Source organism: Clytia hemisphaerica, unplaced genomic scaffold, assembly GCF_902728285.1.
Source record: "Clytia hemisphaerica strain Z4C2 unplaced genomic scaffold, Clytia hemisphaerica genome assembly, whole genome shotgun sequence".
In the NCBI taxonomy this organism is placed as follows: domain Eukaryota; kingdom Metazoa; phylum Cnidaria; class Hydrozoa; order Leptothecata; family Clytiidae; genus Clytia; species Clytia hemisphaerica.
In genome coordinates, this window is record NW_027103829.1 from 382,485 (window position 1) to 403,277 (window position 20,793).

A 20,793-nucleotide genomic window follows, 5' to 3' on the forward strand; every position below is an offset into this window, starting at 1 on the left:
GGACAGATTTATTTGAAAGCTTCGACCTAAAGACGTGATAGAAGATCAGCAAAGGTATTAGAAAAGCCTGACACATGCTGGAAGCGAATAGTAAGATTAAGACGACTCGTGATAATAAACATTTCCCTGACCAAACTCATGATCTGCTTATCCTTTGAAGAACCTGATGTCCAAACAGAAACAATGGCTTCATTGTCGGTGTAAATGATTACCTGGTTTATTGAGAAGATTCTGTTCAAAGGTAGCAACTGCTGCAAAAACTGCAAAAAGTTCAAGCACAGCAACATGAGTGAAATCTGAAACCTTGTATGACCAAGCTAATGAAATCCACTGTCCATAGAAGAAAACTCCAAAACCAACAAAGGAAGCATCTGTGAAAAAGGAGAGAGAGTTGGCCAAACAAGGAGGATCAGGAATAAGTGAAATGCCATTCCAATTTACAGAAACTCTGACCACATAGCCAAATCAAGCCGCGCACTGGAAGGAATGTCGATGTGATGATGCAACTTTTCTACAGAAGTGGAGAGATCAATTAGCCTTCTCAAAAAAACTCTTCCGGGCCTAACGACTTTACAAGCGAAAGGCAACTTACCTACCAAAGATAAGAGATCGCGCTTTGTACACTTCTTCTTTTGCAACCATGATGACACAAGATGCTTGAGTTTAACTAGCTTGTCCTATGACAAACGAATGGTAGACGACACAGAGTCTATTTCAATACCTAAGTAACAAATAACCTGGCTGTGACCGTAAAGCTTATCTTCTGCCACAGGAACGCCAAGCATCCGAAACTTATTTTGGATCAAGTTCATATGTAAAGGGTTGACAGTGCTTGAACATTACTCGTAATTCACAAAAGAATTATTCTCCAATTTTTTTATAAATTTGCAATGTATTTCGAAAGCATTTTTCAACGCTAAAGTGCGGAATTTCAACTGCGTGTACACTTTTGAATCTATTTTATCTATTTTTGTACTGATAGTCCCTAGTGAATTATCTAGCGCTATCAGTGTGTAGTGAGTATCAAAAAGCTGGAAATGCGCAGAGAGAACGAGGTTGTGAATAATGACATCAAAGTGCAGAGGGTACAAGATGACATTTCAAAAGTGTGCGTCATACTCATAGCTTGGCTTTTTTCTGTAAATCGGTAATAATGAAAATACCCTGCCTTTTATATTATATAGTAGATCATTGCAGCTGCGTCAGCCCAGGCGCGCGGACACACCGAGCCCCCTCTCCGCTCCACTTACATGAACGACACTAGAGGGGTGGAAGGACGCTCTTCGCTGTGCTGACTAGCAGCCTACTAACTGACTACCCAATTTCAGTCACCATGGCATGGGTTGGTCCGGGTGAATGTACTACATTATCTTGCCATCAATAAGGAATCATGGTCGCGGTCCATCCATGCAGTAATTGAACCGGTTAGTGTAAAACGCAGTTGAATGATTAATTAGTTTCATCCTTCTAAAACCACTCTCTTAGGGACCTCGCAAGCTTCTGATTGGTGCCGTTTTATATCCATTCACACTATCAACATCACATTCTGTATTATAAATATTTTTCGTGTTTTTGTCTTTTCTTGCATCAGATTTTATGATTCTGTTAATATTTTTGTCAAAAATTAAAATAATAACTGAATAATTAATTAGTTCCATCCTTCTAAAACCACTCTCTTAGGGACCTTGCAAGCTTCTGTTTGGTGCCATTTTTTATCCATTCACACCATCCACATCACATTTTGCATGATAAATATTTTCGTGCTTTTGTCTTGTTAGGCATTCATATTTTATGATTTTGTCATTATTTTTGTAAGTAAGTGTCACTAGGTTGTTATTCTATTCAATTGTGTATTACTTTTTCGTTATGTATTGATGTTATGTTATGTATATGTTATGATCTTATTATCTTTTTTCCGGTCTGCATTTTGTTGACCTGTGACCTGTGACCTGTAACCTGTGACCTGTGACATGCGACCTGTGACCTGTGACCTGCGTTTTACACTAACCGTAATTGAACCACCCAATTTTACGCCCTCGCAAAACGCCATTTCTTGATTACGAGGCAAGTCAAAAATGGCTTCCCTGATTGTCGAGTAGCCATTTTGTCGGACAAGCGAGAGCCAACAGTCGAACACAACTATGACATACTTTGATATTTATAAACTGTATTACACTGCAATCACGTAATTATAAGCTGTAATCTTAAGCGTATTTACTATCACAACCGAGTACTATATAACGATAGCGGTTTATACTCACGGTGAACGCGACTGGTAAGCGAGCAAAGCTAGAAAAGCAACCTTGAGTTGCATAAGGTAGTAAATGTCAGCTAACTACAAAACACTAACTGGAATTTTGTAACATTAAACTACAGGAAATGTTTCCAAGAGCAAGGCTACTCCAAAACGCGGCAAAGAAGGTGAGATTTTGAGTTTAGTTTTTTCATTTCAAATGAATTTTACGATGGCACGGTGAATCTTTTTCTCAATTCCCAACAGCAACATAATGTCGCGCCGAAATTCCTGACAAAATTTGATTGTCACTCAAGAGGAGCGTTCAGTCGATTTGGCTTCAAAGCTCTTATAGAGCATTTAGCCTTGAAACTCCAGAAGTCACAAATACTTTTTAACGTACAATGGGCCATTCCAGAAAAGTTTTGTTACCCCCCGACCCGTCGGACGAGACGTGCATTTTTTAATTTTTTCTAGCCTCGGAAATAATTTTTCTTTTCCAGTGGTGGTCGGAAAATCCGATAAAAATTCATGTACTTTTGCAAATTGCATCGGAAATTCCACTCTTTTTCGCCTTTCTTTAATTCAATTGCCTTGGAAATTCATACATTTTCTTCTCTCACCTTTGGAAATTTCGAATTTTGGTGAAAACTTTTGCCTTTGGAAATCCTGTGTCGTCGGCCCCGCTGTTACAGACACAAATTCTGGTCTGGAGAAAATCTTTTTAATTACAGTATGTCACCTTCCTAATTATTTTTCTGCCTAAGCTAAGGCGGCAATCACAAATATCTTCATTTCGCGTCCTCCTAACCTAAGTCTAAGAAGGTCTAAAAAGTGAGTCGGTCGGTCGGTCGTAAAAATTTTCGGGTTTCCATTTTTCCATCCATTTTTGGAGTGCATCATTCTTGGAGGAAACTGCCAGCCAGCCAGCCAGCAGCCAAAATAACCGCGTGTAATATGTGGTTTAAAATTATGACCTTTGAACACTGTGACATCTGACCAGTCAGAGAAAGGTCCCATTCTGAAGAGTTAAAAAACCAGACATCAACAAGCATGTGTAATTTGTCGTTCTTTTAGACCACAAATGTAGTTAATTCCCGTGTTAAACGATTAGAAATGAATCGCTAGGGGTGGTTCAGTCACTTTTCGGTCACGGGGTTGTGGATGGCCAAAAGTGACTTTTTCGATTTTTCCTTTTTGACCTTTTCGATATTTTCGATTTTTTGATTATTTCAATCTTATCAGTTAGGGTCAGCGCTGGAGCTCGAAACATTACGTCATTATTTAGATGATCTGTAAAATGTAGAAGAGGTTTTCTGGGGAAAATTGTATACCCTTCGGAATAGGACCTTCCCCCCTCTCCGACCCCAAAATGGCGCATGTAATGATAAAAAAGTCAAGCGAATGCGCTAGAAATCGCTCGCAAAAAATCGGCAATAATAAAATTTTTGAACGAAGGAAAGGACATTGACAGAAAAAGTCTAACAAATTTACCGACTCACCGACTCAATTCTACTCAATTTTCGAGAGTCGGTCAGGCGACACGAAACGAAGATGTTTGTGATTGCCGCCTAATTTAGCAGTGAAGTTGGAACTTGAATTTTTGAAGATTACAATTTTACCAGCTTTTTAGCAATTTTTCCTCGCTAACCCAAATCTTGCAACCTCTTTACTTTAAGGAAGGTCGAAATTAGAGTTTTTCAGTGTTCCGAAAAAAAACGCATAGCAGAAATTTTTTCATCTTCACAGGATTGATTGTCAACAATAAAATACATCTTTTGGTGTTTGGGTTTGTTTCTGGCATTTTTCCTTCAAAGAATATCGATTACTTTTCTTTTCCCCTTGAGCGTGTGAGAAAAAATGATTAGCTCGCATTCTCGCGCGGGCATTAAAGATGAGGCAGCAATCTTGCAGAGGGTGCCACGTTTAGTTTCCGCCCACGATAGAATGGTCCAAATATGGGGGTATTCCAAATGATAAATTATGTCGTTCTGTAGGTTTTTATTTTCTGAGGATACAAATAGTATATTGAATATTATTATTATTAAATTATTTATTTAAGTATTTTGGAGCGCAAATTTAAATATATGGTTAAATAAAAAACAAATGATAGCAGCTCTGTTTTTTCCTCAAACACCTGGGAAAAGTTTTTTTGCCAACTTAGCTATTTTACAAATTTCGGAAAAGAACTCCCATAGGAATTACGATACATAACCCGATTGGTTAATTTTGGAACGGCTTCATGAAAGTCATAATGGCAGATAATTTTAAAAGTTTCTGAGGAAATGTGTGTAAATTTATCAATGTTGATGGCTTGTTGATTCTTTAAAGAAAAAAGATAACAGGTATAGCTTTTTCTAATCTCGGAATATTGAGGTTCCAGCTACACTGATTTGGAATCAAGTTCCTAATGAGAGATTTCGATAAAATCTTGAGAAAATTTCCTGATAGGCTAGCTCTAAAGCTCTACAACAGCATCTAATAACATGAAAACCAGAATATGAATTATGATTCTTCAATGGGAATCAAAACTATAAAGTGCACTTACAAACATCAATTCAATTTCTCAGATCTAACAAAATTAATAACCTGTCATCATCATTGACAATAAAACAAACAATTTTCTGTCAACAACACAGCTCCCCTCGCAGGTCTACTCTACCATTTTTGTTTTGGTTTAACTTTGTATTTTAATGACCAGCCAGGTCATTTATTTGAGGGATATACATGTTAGCCTCCACTGATGCAAGTTACCCGATCTCACGGTATCTGATCGATATAATACTCACAATTTTTTAGGCGTTGATTATTTATCGATTATTGTTTTTAATCGATATTTAATCAATCGATTAATTATCAATTAGCTATCAATTTTAATCGCTAATCGATTTTATTGATTAGTAACGTCCGGTTGTAAACATTCCAACAACTTCCATCAAAATGATCTGTCACAGCTAGGTCTACCATTTTTAGTGCGGTCCGAGGATTGAGTCGAGAACACTTGCAGAACGCCCACAAGCTCTCACGTGGATGAAAAACATTAATCTGTCAATCATCTTCTCAAGCAAAGAGTATGCCAAGCGATTCTAGCTTTACGATAGTGCTGCGGATCATCAGTGGATAGTATTTAATACACCTTTCCCGTAATTCATAAAACTAGTGCGCGCATTATTTTGATGATCTCCACCGTTTGGTCTCTAGAGGTAAACAAACCAGTTTTTGCCTGCATTTTCTTAGGGAAATTTTTTTTTTTTTAGCTTTTCTTAGTTCTGTCAAACAAAACCCCCTCAAATTTTAGTATGTTCAATCTATTCATGATACAATACCACCCTTAAAATTTTTTGCCTATCAAAAGTTAGAAGCTGAAAACCCACTTTCCCTAACCCCTCGCAGGCAAAACGCGTTTGCTTACCTAGCCATAAGCAAAAAGCTCGTACCCATGTCTATTTTTAGCTGTTAAAGCATAATAATTTGAGTTGAGTTCTTTTTCAGGACATGAAACTTGGATATTCAAAATCTACTCAAAATTCCGCTTCCACTGATATATAACATGATAGGGTTATTTTCAAGTTAATATTCCGGTTTTTTTGGATTTCGGCCTAAAAATGACCCATTTTTGGCCAAAAAAGTGATGAAACGCTAAAAATCATAAATGAGAAATACGTAATTATTTTCCTGAATTTGTAAGAAATATTATAATTTTAATGTAAAGTTGTCAGAAATACATGCTAGAATGAGAAAAATAAACTTAGAAAGTTAAAACATGAGCTAAATCCTAAAAAAAAACCGGGTTTTTCCAAAATTAGTCTACAAAACATTTTGATCAAAAATGAGAAAATCCACCTTGCAGGACCTCTAGTTCATTGTAATTCTGCATTTTTGACTCTATTTTTTGCATATTCTGATATACTCTACCTATTTGAAGAATTTTCAAGCAAAGAAATCTCAATTCAAGTACAATTGACGAAAAGATAGGGGAATTTTGACATAGGCCCAAATTTTCCGTCACGGCGTGACAAAAACTAAAAAGGGCTATAGAAAATCTTGTGGGTTGATTTTTGAATTTCTATTTTAGGTTTCTGATTAACACTATATGGTTGATGTTTCATGGAGAAAATTAAGGCCTGATTCCACTCTCATAGATTTTTACAGGCTATTGAAAATTTTCCGTCACGGCGTGACAAAAACTCTGACCTAGTACTAGTCAGTGAAAAAATGGATTTGAAAGCCTCAAATCATAGATTAACCAGTCCAAGTCCTATAGAAAGTTGACTCAGCTTGCAAAAGAGGCCTTTTGGTAAGTTTTTTGAATCTATACCTGAAAAAAAACCCTGTAATAAGGACATCATTCCAAAGCAGTTTTTTCAGTACCGTAGCAGCAGGCTCAGATTTAGCCTATGTTGATTTTTCGGGAACATATGCATGTTATATATCAAATTGTCGGAAATTCTATGTAGATTTCAAAAATGGTTAAAAGTAGGGGTTGAAAATGAAGTCAATGAGAAGAAAATGCAAAACTTGATGATTTTTTCTCCTATTTTGGCCTGCGATTTTACAAAAACCTAAAAAATGCGATAAAAAATTTCTAAAGCGAGGTTAAGCTCTATTTTTTTTTGCTTTTTGCTACAAAATACCATAGCTTCCCATAAAAATAGGTTTTAGAGAGATTTGAAGACCTTCATTTTTTGACATTTTTAAAATTTTTGGGTACAAGCTTTTTGCTTATAGCTACCTCCCAAACAATCTTATAAACAATGGTGGAGCGCACATTTTCTCGGGCAATTTCTGAGAAGTTTGAATTACGGGAAAGGTGTTTTATCATTATACCCAGTGGCGTGGTGGGAAAATTTCTCTGGGGTGGCCAAGGCAAATATGGCGCCCTTTTTTAAGGATTTTTTGTTTTTGGCGCCCCTCTCTATACGCTCATTATGAACACAAAAAAGGGAGTGTGCGAGCAAAGCAAGCCAGAAAATTTTGAGTTTTTGAGGTGATGAGGGGCGCCATTTTTGTTTTTTTATTTGTCAATCTTTTGATATTGGCGCCTGAAAAATCCTTCTTGACGCACCTTATTTTTGGGCGCCCCTTCTCAAAAGGGCACCGCTGGGGGGCCTGGCCCCCTGGCCCCCCCCCTGTCACCACGCCACTATACCTTTATTTTCGATCCTAGAGCTTTGGCAAAAAAATGGAAAAATAGAAAAGTTGTATCTTTTACTGCTCTATTCACATACCAGATCTTCTATGTGGCATTTTTTGCAAACTTCAAAAAACTGATTTTTGTCCCGCTAAGTGCTTTAGCTTAAGTGCTTGCTTGCAGCATAGGGTACAAAGTCCAAATATTTATTTGTCGTAATTTTTGTATGAAGAGTTAGGTCTATACTGCCTGATTGCTGAACCACTATAAACCCAAAAATTATTAAAAATCTAATTAAGGCGGCAATATCACAAAACATCTTTGTTTCTCCCAAAGCCTGACTGACTCTTGATTAAAATTGAGTCAGAGAGTTGGTAAACTTTTTGTGTCGATGACATTTCCTTCACTCAAAAATTTTATTGCTAATTTTTTTACGAGCAATTCTATAGTGTATTCGCAGCATTTTAAATTTGTTTATCATTATTGCGTCATTTTGTGTCAATGGCTACAGTGTTAAAAGGTCATAAGTTGAAACCACTCAAAACACACGGTCGGAATATTTATGGAATATTTTTATTTGAAAAATGGATGATGGAGGTCAGACGAGGGGAAAAAATTCACTGGGTCCATTGCTAGGGTGCGCACTCATTGCACGTTGGAGATATTTTGGCGTTGAACAAGGAAGAATGAACTTCAATGCAGTCGATCGTTACAGTTTCTGGATCAATATTTACCATCTACCTAACACGACTGCAACCTCGTCTCTTCTATCAAACCTTCATACACTCTTTGCATCTTATGGAGTGCTTGAAGAGATTGTCAGCGATTGCAGTCCACAATTTTTTTCCACCAAGTTTCAATCGTTTCTTAAAACATGGGGGGTTCATCACAGCGAATCAAATGGCCGGGCTGAGCTTGCTGTTAAGAGAGCCAAACGCATTATCTTGGAAAACACCAACAGAGGATCGTTGAACATCGATAGGGTAGCACGTGCACTACTACAATATCGCAATACCCCAATTTGTTCCTTGCGCGAATTACAGTCTTTCAACAGACTGGCTTGAAGGAGTGAGATATTTATTTACACAAAATCATGAGAAGTTTATTTTATTCATTTAATGCTTGTTATGCATTAATGTCATGTTCTTGGTTTTGATATGTTACTACTATCATCTATATATTATTAGTATAACGCGTATGTCATTTTGTTTTCTGTCTGTGTGTCACTTTCGATTTCACAAGCAATGTTTTGTTCTCGATAAGTTTGTTTTGATTGACAGATCGGATAGAGCCTGGTTTAGACTTTATTCAGCCTTTGTTTTGAAATTTAAGGCCCGTCTACATTTAGTAATTTTAATTTCTGCCTAGGCATGCCCGTTTTTTTGTTTTTCTCTTTTCTTTTGTTTAAATTCTTTTCGAATGTAATTAACGATCGTATTTATTAATGACATTCGAATTCTTTTCAAAACAAATTCCTTTAATAGAAAAGAATACTTCAAATGTAAATCAAAACATAACCAGACATAACAATCAAAAAGTTTGTCAAACAGTGGCGGCCTGGCAGTGCACCACCCAGAAAGATCTGAGAGGGGCGCCAAAAGAGCTTTTTAAGGGGCGCCAAAATTTTGTTGATGTTTAATTGGGCAATCTGGCGTATCTATAAGTACAATGTTAATTTTTTTTCGCCTGCGGCGTTTTATTTTACCTTCTTGCATCCTTTCTCTTGAATTTTTTCAAAACTTCTATCAATATTGAATCAGAAGTAAGAGAAGTGTTGTGTAAACACCAGGGGTTAAAGAGAATGCTCAACCAAAAAATGAGAGATTGCCAAAATGATCAAAACTTGTTGACTAACTTTCTCCGTTTTAGAAGATCTTTTAAGCTGTTTAACCTTTCTTACACCAAAATCTTTTGCCTGCGGCTCCAAAATTACAAATAACCCTTCCTTCCAACTTTAGAATTTTTGGCCTATTTCAGCCATTGTATTGATCTTTAATAGAGAATAAGTAACACCAGTGGCGCGAAAGTTTAAAGATTATCAGGTAATTTTTCTGATAAGAGTTTTAGAAAGCAAAAATATAGACTAAATCGACTTACCTGGTATAAAATTTCCATTTCAAAGATTAGGGGCGTTACTTTCAACCAGTCACTGCTCTTACAGTTTAGTATTTTCACTTAATGATGGAGGGCGCAAATAAGGACAAAAATACCAGGGGCGCCAATTTCATAGTTTGCACCACCAAGAAAATTAAGCCAGGCCGCTACTGTTGTCAAACCAAACAAAGACAACATTCAAAAGGCGATAAAAAGCAAAAAGGGAAAATTAGTCAATCTCTTTCTTCATATAAAAACATTCAAGTAGTCGCTACTGTCAAAAAGTGTGTACGTCATTTTACATGTTTAAATCGAAAAGTTATGACAAGGGTTTTAAAAAAGTATAAGTAACTTAGAATTGTCTTATTTTTTCAATCTGATAAAAACAAAAAGTTGCACTATTCTTTGAGACTTTCCCACTTTTTTGTCATTGTCATTTCAACTGGACGGCATATTCAGAGTTGTTTCAGACGACACTGGTACAGTAAACGATGCTCTTCCTGATAACTTTTGACTTAAACAAAAAAAATCGTCTCCATCCAAAGGACTTTTATTGCGTTCAGCTACAGCTTAACCGGCGTGCGACGCCGGGTACCGGCTAGTATTATATATTATGATTATGATGGTTGGAGATATTGTTATTATGATAATGTAATGCTCGTGGTTGTTAAATGTAATTTATGTTATTACAACCATGATGGTGGGAAATATTGTTTTTATGATATGATTGGACATTGTGGTTGGCATTTGGTGCATGTATCTTGCTGTTCGTTGTTGAATTTTGTTTTTTAACTGGACCCTTTGGAGGGGAGAAGTTAACATATCTTTTTGTTTATATTTTATAGGGAACATTATAAAGTTTGGTGAAAGTTAGTTGACTGGCCTTACTGTACTACATTTATTCACATCACATTCCCACAACTTCTATGTTTTTTTTTCAATTGCTTTGCTGTAAAAAAACTAAAACAAAGGGCCTGATGTTCATGTCCTGGGTTCCCTTTGTTCGGTGGACTGCATGAACCCTACATGGGTGTTCCGCTCAGGGAAAATCATTGATTCCAGAGAGGTCACAACATTGCTAATGTGTTGGAATCCACAAACTACTTCACTAACAGAGAGTTTGGGCATGCAATCACAGATATTAATGAATTTTGCCCTTTGTATTACAATGAAGTGAATTCAATGTATATATAATAACACATTCATGACAGTTGTCTTTCGCATCGAATGTTTATCCAGAGTCCTTATAATAAATCCATGGATGAATTTTTTGTTGGAAAATTCAGCATAATGACCTCAGGGGGGACAAAATTTGATCAAAGGAGACCTTAATTTCTGCTCCTGTTGATAGGAATGCTTTAATCTGCTTTAAGGCGAGACCAATTTAATTTGTTGTTCTACGGACGGATCGTTAGAAAAATATGGGTGGGTCGGTCCAGGTCGGTCGGCAATATAAGAATACATTTTTCATTTATCAGGGTTGGTAAGGTACCGAGAAAATTTTCCAAAAAGTATCTGGATCAAAAATTCACTTTGTTTTTCATATCATAATAAAATTCTAGTGTATGGAATGCTTTTTATGATTTTTCAATTTCTTGAATTAATTTTCAGCTTTATTCAAGTTTAATTCTTACAAATAATTAGTGTGTATGTAAAATATATTGTAGTGGAAATTCAATATTATTATTTTTTTGATTTTAGCAAAAATAGGGTCGGTCGGGCCCGTAGAACAACAAATTAAATTGGTCTCGCCTAATCAATCATTCTAACACTTTTTTTCAGATTGTAAAATCTTCGGTTGCACAACACAGTACAAAAACTTCCAAGAAATCTTCTTCTTTGGTAAGTCCTCAAAGTATTTGCTTGCTACTGAATCACTTTGATCAATAGCCTAAGTGTATAATATTTTTGTAGGCAAGTTTTTAGGGGAAGTGATAAAACACGGATTCCGTCCGGATTGCCCTGGATTCTTGCGAATTGCCAGGGATTGTCTCCAGATTGCCACGGATTGCCTCCAGATTGCCACGGATTGCCTCCGGATTCCCCTTTTAAGCCCTGGATTGCCTCTAGAAACGCTGGATTGCCTCTTGAAACGCCGGATTGCCTCTTTTAAGCCCGCCGGGATTGCCTCTAGAAAACCAGGGGAACCATAGGTGAACCTGGGTGAACCGGGTGAACTCATCTGTTGAACCTAGTGACCCATCTGTGGTGAATCGAGGTGAACCCAGTTAACCTAGCTTGGAACGGTCAGGGTTCATTACACTGTCAAAAATTTTTATTCATTTCGAATTGACCTTGATTAATGGAGGAAAGATGTAGAATAGGAGCAAGGATGACACAACTAACTAAGAAGCTCAAAAAATCGTTAAAGATGTGGCACCATTTTTTGATGCTGGCTCTTATTGTCTCTATCTATTATCTCTATGCTTCAATGGAATCGAAATGATAGACGGATTTTAATGTTATTAATGTTTACTGATTCTCTATCACTGATTCTTTTTAAAAAGCGTTTATGACATTTCTGAGTTGTGTTTTCAACGACGGGAATTAAAATATCAACTTTGAACTTAATCCAAGATCTTGGATTGTCATGGATTGTCGTCTTGGTTACTTTCTCTGCATTGATTGCGCGCTGAATGGCCCCCCGCCCCCCCCCTGCCACAACGCCACTGACTGCAGGCTAAAAAAGCTAGCAAAAATTAAAACACTGACGCTCTCCAATTCAACGTTTTACTGTGTTCGATAAGCTATTCGAATGCTATTAGTCAAGCAGCCTGAAGTCAAAAATAATTGGACGGGTCATTTTTTAATTCCCCAAAATCATGTCATATTATGAAGCGTCTTTTTAACAAAGTTAGAAAAGTCATAACGGTCATAACAAACAATAAAGGTCATGACAAAAATAAAATCAATATTAAAATCTAATTACTGTGTGAAATCAAGTGCGTATTACTTATGGGTAATGAATCAACGGATCCTGCACTAATGTACTTCCCAGTTTTCTCAAAGGTAACGAATCGAGTGGGGATTGAACCCACGACCTCTCGCTTGCCGGGCGATTGCTCTCCCAACTGCGCTATCGGTTCGTTGCTATTACACTAGTTCGTAGTAGACGAGTGGAGCGACGTGCTCAATGTTCACCATCCGGTACCTGAATTCTACGAATCAATGGAATTGCCACGAACTGAGACACAGCTAGTGTCTAATCTCCAACCAACCCGCTAACTTTGAGAGAACTGTTAAGCTATGTACATTGGGGAGAGGCATTAGCCCAACGAAGCCCCGATTTCGGACAACTAGTCCATCAACAGTCACTGTGTGAAATCAAGTGCGTATTACTTATGGGTAATGAATCAACGGATCCTGCACTAATGTACTTCCCAGTTTTCTCAAAGGTAACGAATCGAGTGGGGATTGAACCCACGACCTCTCGCTCTCGAAATCCTTATAATTCGAACATGCGTAGGAAATACAAATTTGTTCGAGTTGATAGAGGGGTTAAGGAAATTTCGAGATATGGAGTAGGGTTTATAAGGCATTGTCAACGAAGGGAAGAGAAAAACCTGCTTGTATTAAGGAGACATTCGAGTTATAAAGGTTCGAGCTAAAGAGACTCTTCTGTCTATAACGTTAAAATACATTAAAATCTCAATATGTTTCGACCATGATGGTCTAAGAAACCAAGAAAGTTTATTTTACTCTGCGGGCAGGGGTCTAATTACAAGTTAGAGAGAATGTTCTGTGCCGAAATTCGTTCTCATGAATTCGAAGGGGTAAAACTCGAAAAAAAGGCAAAATCTCTTTACATTTTTGCGGTTTTGAATTTACGTTAAATTACGTAGAACTTTATAAAAACTAAAATATTTTGAAAAAAACTGATTTTGACCCAGCCAAAATGCCTCAAGATGGTCCGAATATTGCATTTAAATTTAAATTTTAGGGGTTTTCTGTTAATTTTAGAAACTCCTGAAGAACAATAAATTAGGATTTTTCAATTTTTCAAAGTTTTTTCGCAAAGTCCATTTTTTGGACTGCTGGCCAAAGAGCATTTTTTGATGTGAGGGTTTTCAACCCGTTTGCTCGAAGGTACACCAATTCAAAAATTGAGAACTGCTTATCATCCAATGAACGCGAAAAGAAGAGACAATATGGTGAACGTATTTTGCAAGCCGAAAATGGGACTTTTTCTCCGCTTGTTTTTGCGGCAAATGGGGCGATGGGACGTGAATGTACGTTATTTTACAAGCGTCTAGCTGAAATGATAGCAGACAAAAGACATGAAACTTTCTCAAAAGTTACTAACAGCATTAGAACTATCATATGCTTCTCGCTCGTTAGATCTACAGTGAGATGCATCCGTGGATCGAGAGGTAGAGTACGACTCCCTCAAGATGAAGTTTAATTTTTTTTCTTCCTTTCTTATACATAATCCATAATTCTAGTAGAATTTTATTTAAATCCAAAAGATCCATGCCGGGACAGGCTCCGGTATATAGTATAATTTATATTTTTCAATACCGACTTGTATTTAATTTCTCTAGTATATTACGTTCCGAAAAAAAAAAAAGTCCAGGCCCGTAGGAAGCATTTTCATTTTGAGGAGGCAAAGTGAGAAATATAAAAATTTCGCAATTTTTAAGGTGTCTAGATTGCTGGAAAACGAATCTAATTAAAGAATTATGTTCAAAATGAACTCATCAATTTTTCAAAGCTACCAACTTTTGGAAATATTTTTTCACAATGAACGGGTCAGAAGGGTGTAGACAATAGGGCAGGAGCCATAATTCAAAATCAAAAATATTTTCAGTTCTTTTTTACTTGCCCTATCTACCTTCCATACATATTGATGAAGATGACTAATTCAAAATATCATTAAATTCAACTTCAATAAGAGCCAGCATCGAAAATGGTGCCACATCTTTAATTTATTGAGCTTCTTAGTTAGTTGTGTCATCTTTGCTCCTATTCTACATCTTTCCTCCATCAAGGAAGGTCAATTCGAAATGAAAAAAAAAATTTGACAGTGTAATGAACCCTGACCGTTCCAAGCTAGGTTAATTGGGTTCACCTCGATTCACCAGATGGGTCACTAGGTTCAATCAACAGATGAGTTCACCTCGGTTCATCCCGGTGGACTTAAGAGAGGCAGTCCGGCGTTTCTAGAGGCAATCCGGCGTTTCTAGAGGCGGTGTCAGGAAAATTGCCCCCGAGAAAACTGCCCCCCGGAAAACTGCCCCCCAGAAAATTGCCCCCCGGAAAACGGCCCCCCGGAAAATTGCCCCCTAGGAAAATTGCCCCCCAGAAAATTGCCCCCCAGAAAATTGCCCCCTAGGAAAATTGCCCCCCGGAAAATTGCCCCCTATTTTTCCATTTTTCGAAACTAAATCTAACTCAATTTTCAACATTTGGGAGATTTTGGATTATGCAATTTTACGTGATCGCGTCTTAACGGATTAAGAGATCTAGAATATTTTGGGGCTATATTTTGGTCCAACGGTTGCAGGTTGCAGTCGTAATTTTCATTAAGTTGACGCTTTTTATAAGGAATAATGTGGTTTAACCATGGAATACAGAGAAAGCGTTTTCTCTGTTTAGCGATAGTCAATTTCAATGTGTTTTATACTGTATTTCTTTCGCTATTCAAGTATTTTCTTTATGGTTTTACAAAATTTCTTGGTCATAAGGAATGGATAACTTTATTCTTACTATATTCCTCACGCTGACCATTGATCTGCTTTGCATATTTTAGTTTTTAGTTTTTTCTTAAAGAAAAAAGACGCCTCAAAAACGACTTTTACAAGTTTTGTATGAGGTGGAGAAAGATAGTCGAGTAATAAAATCACTTTCAAAAAAATCTTTCCCCATTTCTTAACCCTAAGCGCCCTATCCGTGCTATCTTAAGCTAAGGGAACTAATTTTTACTAACTCGCCAAAATAAGTTCCCACCAAAATTAAAATTTCAGTTTTCTTGGCTAAATAACCCTTGAAATTCAACAAAGTTGCTCAAAATAAGATGAAATAGAACAGATTTGCGCTGTCATTCGCTAAAATTAATTCCATCCACAGTTAAAAAATTAATTACAGTATTCCCCAAAAAAAGTTCCCACCAAAATAATCTATTTTTCGAAAATTTTCTACTCAGGACATTGTTGATCCAACCCCTCCTCCGCTTATCAATTTTTCGGAATCTGAAACTTCTTTTTTGTACGGATTATGCTGTTTTAGCCTTTTTTCCAATCCACCCCCGCTGACCCCCGTTTACTAGGTACCCTAAGAGTAATTCAAAACTACTTAATTTTACAGCTACAATGGCCATTTGAAGTTTCATTGGATTTTATAAAAAAGTGGAAAAAAAGATGGCGGGGGGGGGCAATTTTCCGGGGGCAATTTTCCTAGGGGGCAATTTTCTGGGGGGCAATTTTCTGGGGGGCAGTTTTCCTAGGGGGCAGTTTTCCTAGGGGGCAATTTTCCGGGGGGCAACTTTCCGGGGGCAGTTTTCCGGGGGGCAATTTTCTCGGGGGCAATTTTCCTAGAACCCTAGAGGCAATCCGGAGGCAATCCGTGCCAATCCGGAGACAATCCGTGGCAATCCCCGAGAATCCGGGGCAATCCATGGCAATCCGGACGGAATCCGTTTTTATCACTTCCCAGTTTTTAGGCAAAATTTAAGTTCTGTTGAGATTTTTCAAGAACACGTGTCACTATTTTTGTCACTATTTTTTCAACTTAGATGTTTGTTTTTTTCAAGCGAAATCAGCTATTTTCTTTTTTTAACCCTTTTCTTTAGACATAATTGAATGGAATCGCGAAACATATTGAGCATATATTTACACGTGAAACATGTTTCTCGGAAAAGATTTTGTGATTTGTGAAAATTTGATCCCCGCGAAAGTTTATACACTCAGATACACTTAATGTTTACATTTTTTACATTTTTGTGTAAATCATGGTTGCATGTAAATTACTAAGTTTCTAATTTTACTAAGTTTTTTGCAATTAAACTTGGTCACATAACTTAAGTACATAATCCTTTCAACTCTGACCGTCTATGTATATTTAACATCAATTTCTTGTTTGTTGAACATATTGGAAAACTGACCAATTTTTTTATTTTTCGACAGCCATGGGTTGCCGCTGGTGCACTTGCTACCACAGTAGCTGGTGCGGGAGCCACGTTATACGCCAGTGATTATAATTTACATCCACCAAAATATGAATGGAGTCACTCTGGACCATTAGAATCACTTGACCACGCAAGGTATCCATATTCTCTTATTAATTATCGTAATTTATTTTGCTTAATTTATATTCCTTTTGTTTATGGTATCGCATCTTCGTTTCACTGTTAAGAAAAAAAATTCTTTTGTTCTAAGATAGTGGTAATTAAATTGCATTCTTAGATGTATTGAATATTTCGGAACAACTTGTATTCCAGTCTGAATTGTATTTCAAAAAAGTACAAAATTGCTATTTTTTTCGAGTTCTATAAAAGAAATGTGCAGTTGAAAATTTGCTAGGAGCAACTTAAATTCAAATTCTAATAAAGGATTTGTATTGGAAGGTATAGGAAGGTATATATTATTATTATTATAAACGATTTGTATTGGTAATTGGGCTGATAATTGATTTTAAAAAGAACTTTGAGGCTTTTAGCACCCTTTCTTATTCAACAACACTTCCCAAGCAAAAATTCTGCTTGAAAGCTTTAATCATTTTTTGATGAATTTTTATTTGTTTTATTTTCCCAAATAGTATTCGTCGTGGCTACCAAGTATACAAACAAGTTTGCGCCGCTTGTCACAGTATGGAATACATCGCTTATCGTCACTTGGTCGGTGTCTCGCATTCAGAAGAGGAAGCCAAAACTTTAGCTGAACAAATCCAAGTCGTCGACGGCCCTGATGAAGATGGTAACATGTTTGAACGACCAGGAAAATTATCCGATTACTTCCCACAACCATATGCTAACGAGGAAGCCGCCCGTGCCGCCAATAATGGTGCATACCCACCCGATTTGAGTATGATAACTCTCGCTCGTCATGGCGGAGAAGTAAGGCACATTTCTAAATCTCAATTAACCGTTTTATTTTTGGTTAATGTCAGATTCTTTCTGTTCAATAAATAGAGTGCAATTAAAATGACACTAAAAAGCTGATTCTTGAGTATTTTGAAAATGTGTGAATTTTGAGCCAAATCAATATTTGCTTATGTCTTCTTATTGAATTAACTTTGAAACAATTTTTTTACGTATCTTACAAATTCCGACGATTCCCGTCACGATTCCTTGCCGATGGTGGAACTTCCAGGCACGTTAAAGCTAATGAGCAGAAAATTTCAGTAACTGCTCATTCGTTCCCAAGTGCCAATATTATCAAAAGGAAGGATAAATGCGATCGAGAAATATGTTCTTTGTTTGCTGGAAGCCTCCTGATATTTTATTTCCGTGTGTTAATAGTGAAGTTAAGTAAATCGGTAAAATCACGACGACGAACGAAAATTTAACAGGCTAGTGAGTTTCAACCAATAAAATATCGTATTTTCACTAGCCTATCACATTTTTCGTCTGTCGTCGTGGTTATCTTGGTATGCTTAACCTCAGTAATGACTCTGATGCTTGCCAGAAATAAAAATCAGTTAATGTGAACGCGCACTTTCACTATAAGAGGGGAAAAAGTGCCTACTTCGTAAAAAAAGAACGACAAATTTCAAAGAGAACGACAAATTTCACCATCCACAACCCCGACTGAAAGTGACTGTACCACCACTACGTATTCATTCCTCTTTGTGTTTTAGGTATAATAATGGCTAACAGTTTATAAAATAAAAATATACGCATGCTTTTTAACTTTGTTTTGAAAATAAAACAATAGATGCGAAGTAGACACTTTCTCTATGTGCTAAGTACCAGAGGAAAATTCTGTAGACAAATCAAACTTAACATTTTTTTGGAAAGGTTGCACTTGTCTGCGCATTCTAATATACAATCAATCCATCTTTTACCTTTCAGGATTACATTTTTGCTTTGTTGACTGGATACCGTGAGGATCCACCGGCAGGTATTGACTTACGTGAAGGACAGGCGTACAATGTGTATTTCCCTGGACAAGCTATTGGTATGGCTCAACAATTATATCCTGGTGTCATGGAATATGATGATGGTAAGATTTGTTTGTTGAATTTCTTGTCGTTGGTTAAGAATATACTTACTATGTTTAACATTTAGTGAAATGGTTCTGAATTTTCAGTGTCTGTAGTTTAGCTAGTGATACAGTCATTTCCCTCAATGCAGATTTTCTTTGACGTAAACAGTAAACTTTCAAACAATTGTTGTTGTTTTTTTTCAGGAACCCCTGCTACAGTCGCTCAAATGGCAAAAGATGTCAGCACTTTCTTAGTCTGGGCTGCTGGTAAGTTTTCAAAATATTATCTTACAGTATGCACCTCCTTAGGTTAGAGCAAATATATCTACGGTTCAAGAGCCACTTTAGGAACTAACATTATTAAAAATCGTAACTGGTAAGTTGCTGCTGAAGCTCCACAAAATATTATCTTATAGAAAGTACCTTCTTAGATTAGAGCATCACCCAAAAAAAAAGAAAAGAGAAAATGTCTTGACTATGAGCCTTCTGTAGCTGTCTAAAGTGATGTTGAAGAATATATAATAGTTTAACAACAACCTTGTGAATTGATCATTCCGTTTTCTTTCATAGAACCTCACTTTGACGAACGTAAACGTATGGGAATGAAGGTGAGGTCATTTTACTTTCCCATTGCTTTCCTTCTGGTGTTTTTTAATTCAGTTTTATCTTTTTTCAACCATTTTTCACATAAATGAATGACAACTATTCTAATTCTTCGTCTTTAAAATTGAGCAGGTCCTTCTTCAAAAATAATTAAATGGAAACAATTTTAACACCATTATCTGTTTTCGATTCAGGTCTTGACCATTCTTTCATTCATGGCTGGAATCTTATTATACTACAAACGACACAAGTGGAGTGTTCTCAAGACGCGTAAACTCGTCTACAAATCCATCAACGGTTAAAACACACCACGTGATAATTCGAATGTAGTAGTTTTATATGTTGTAAAAATAAATTTAATGCCCCGTATACGTATAATGAATCTTGTAATCTTGGTTTGGTTGCGTGTTTATTCAAAGTCATAATTATTTTTAAATGTAAATTGCCATCTTTAAATAATTCATGAACCTGAGGCTGATCTTTGAGCTGGTTAGCGGTATCAAGACCATCTTGCGCTAATGAATGATTTGATTCGTTTATTCTACGGGCCTTAACTTGCTTCGTTTATCCTACTTGCTCAGTAAATGTCCTTTGAGAATTAAAAATCAGATTTTGTTGACATCACGAATAATTTTAACACTGAAAATGAATTGTTTATATTTTGTTTTAACAGAAATTAATTATCTTTGTTAAAATAAACTACTGCATTGATTTAAAGATGAACATGTTTCCTTCAGAACCCCTCCCAAAGAAACATCCGATTAGATAAAGTAGAAAGTCTGAAAATGTCATTCTCGCCCAAACTTTAAATTCGGCAAAACGCTAAAATACCTAGAAATACCTACAATGTGTAGGTATTGGTTCAAATAAGAATTCTGACCTGTCGAAATGATACGATTTTTTGGTAAATTGGGATGATTTTTTTTAAATAACGAAGAATGATGAATCAAAGTCTGGCAAAACATGCATATTTCAGCTCAAAAAATAAAATGAATCTTTTATTTGATTCAAACTTTCAAATCTTTATTCCTGAGCAAAATAAGTTTGAACAAATACACGCTTTTTTAAAAAAGAATAGCAGTCGTTTTTGGTTAACAAAAAAAATTGCTTCCTTTGTTAAATTGATCATTTCTCATGTTTGTAGAAAAGTCAAGTCTAAAAAAGCAAGAATACGTTAAGAATATTTCACCCTCAATTTTGGCAATTTCTTAAGAATACTTGACCCTCACTCAAAGTACACTATTCTTATAAAAAAGCGTGTATGGCGCATTGAGGCATACTAGTCATCTATTTAGTACATTGTAGGCCAAAATCTAAATTTTATTCCTCCGATCTCCAAACCGTTGTTGTTTACATTCAACTTTTCGTCCATCCACCTTTACAGATCAAGAAGGCGTATGCCTTGGCACTGTCGAGTTCACTTGGATCAAAACCAATAGCATACTACACTAAAAGCTGAAAAGCTGATGGAAATTTTACTCTTTAAAAAGTCGGATATTGGAAAATAAGGATCCGACCTGAAGACCATGATAAGCTATATTTTCGAATATGAGTGATTTTTGGACAGTTTTTTGCAGCCCCTACTATTAGCC

At 36.5% G+C, this 20,793-nt stretch overlaps 1 protein-coding gene and 1 non-coding gene across 2 annotated transcripts; one reads left to right on the top strand and one right to left on the bottom strand.

The window, feature by feature from the left end:
* The first annotated feature begins 2,237 nt into the window (after window positions 1–2,237).
* On the top strand, window positions 2,238–19,918 carry LOC136806785 (cytochrome c1, heme protein, mitochondrial-like). The gene is made up of 8 exons (XM_067063363.1): window positions 2,238–2,421; window positions 11,241–11,300; window positions 16,580–16,716; window positions 17,211–17,508; window positions 18,466–18,616; window positions 18,803–18,865; window positions 19,169–19,206; window positions 19,396–19,918. Exons 1-8 carry the CDS (start codon window positions 2,380–2,382, stop codon window positions 19,501–19,503), a joined length of 897 nt encoding a protein of 298 aa, XP_066919464.1. The 5' UTR covers window positions 2,238–2,379; the 3' UTR covers window positions 19,504–19,918.
* On the bottom strand, window positions 12,472–12,544 carry Trnaa-ggc (transfer RNA alanine (anticodon GGC)). The gene has a single exon. It is a non-coding gene; the product is annotated as a tRNA-Ala (tRNA).
* Window positions 19,919–20,793: the final 875 nt, after the last annotated feature.

Excerpts from the sequence above, each read along its gene's own strand:
- LOC136806785 (XM_067063363.1), top strand. The coding sequence starts at position 2,380 with ATGTTTCCAAGAGCAAGGCTACTCCAAAACGCGGCAAAGAAG. Across the intron at positions 18,866-19,168 it reads TTTCTTAGTCTGGGCTGCTG|AACCTCACTTTGACGAACGT; the intron begins GTAAGTTTTCAA and ends TTTCTTTCATAG. Across the intron at positions 19,207-19,395 it reads GTAAACGTATGGGAATGAAG|GTCTTGACCATTCTTTCATT; the intron begins GTGAGGTCATTT and ends TTTTCGATTCAG.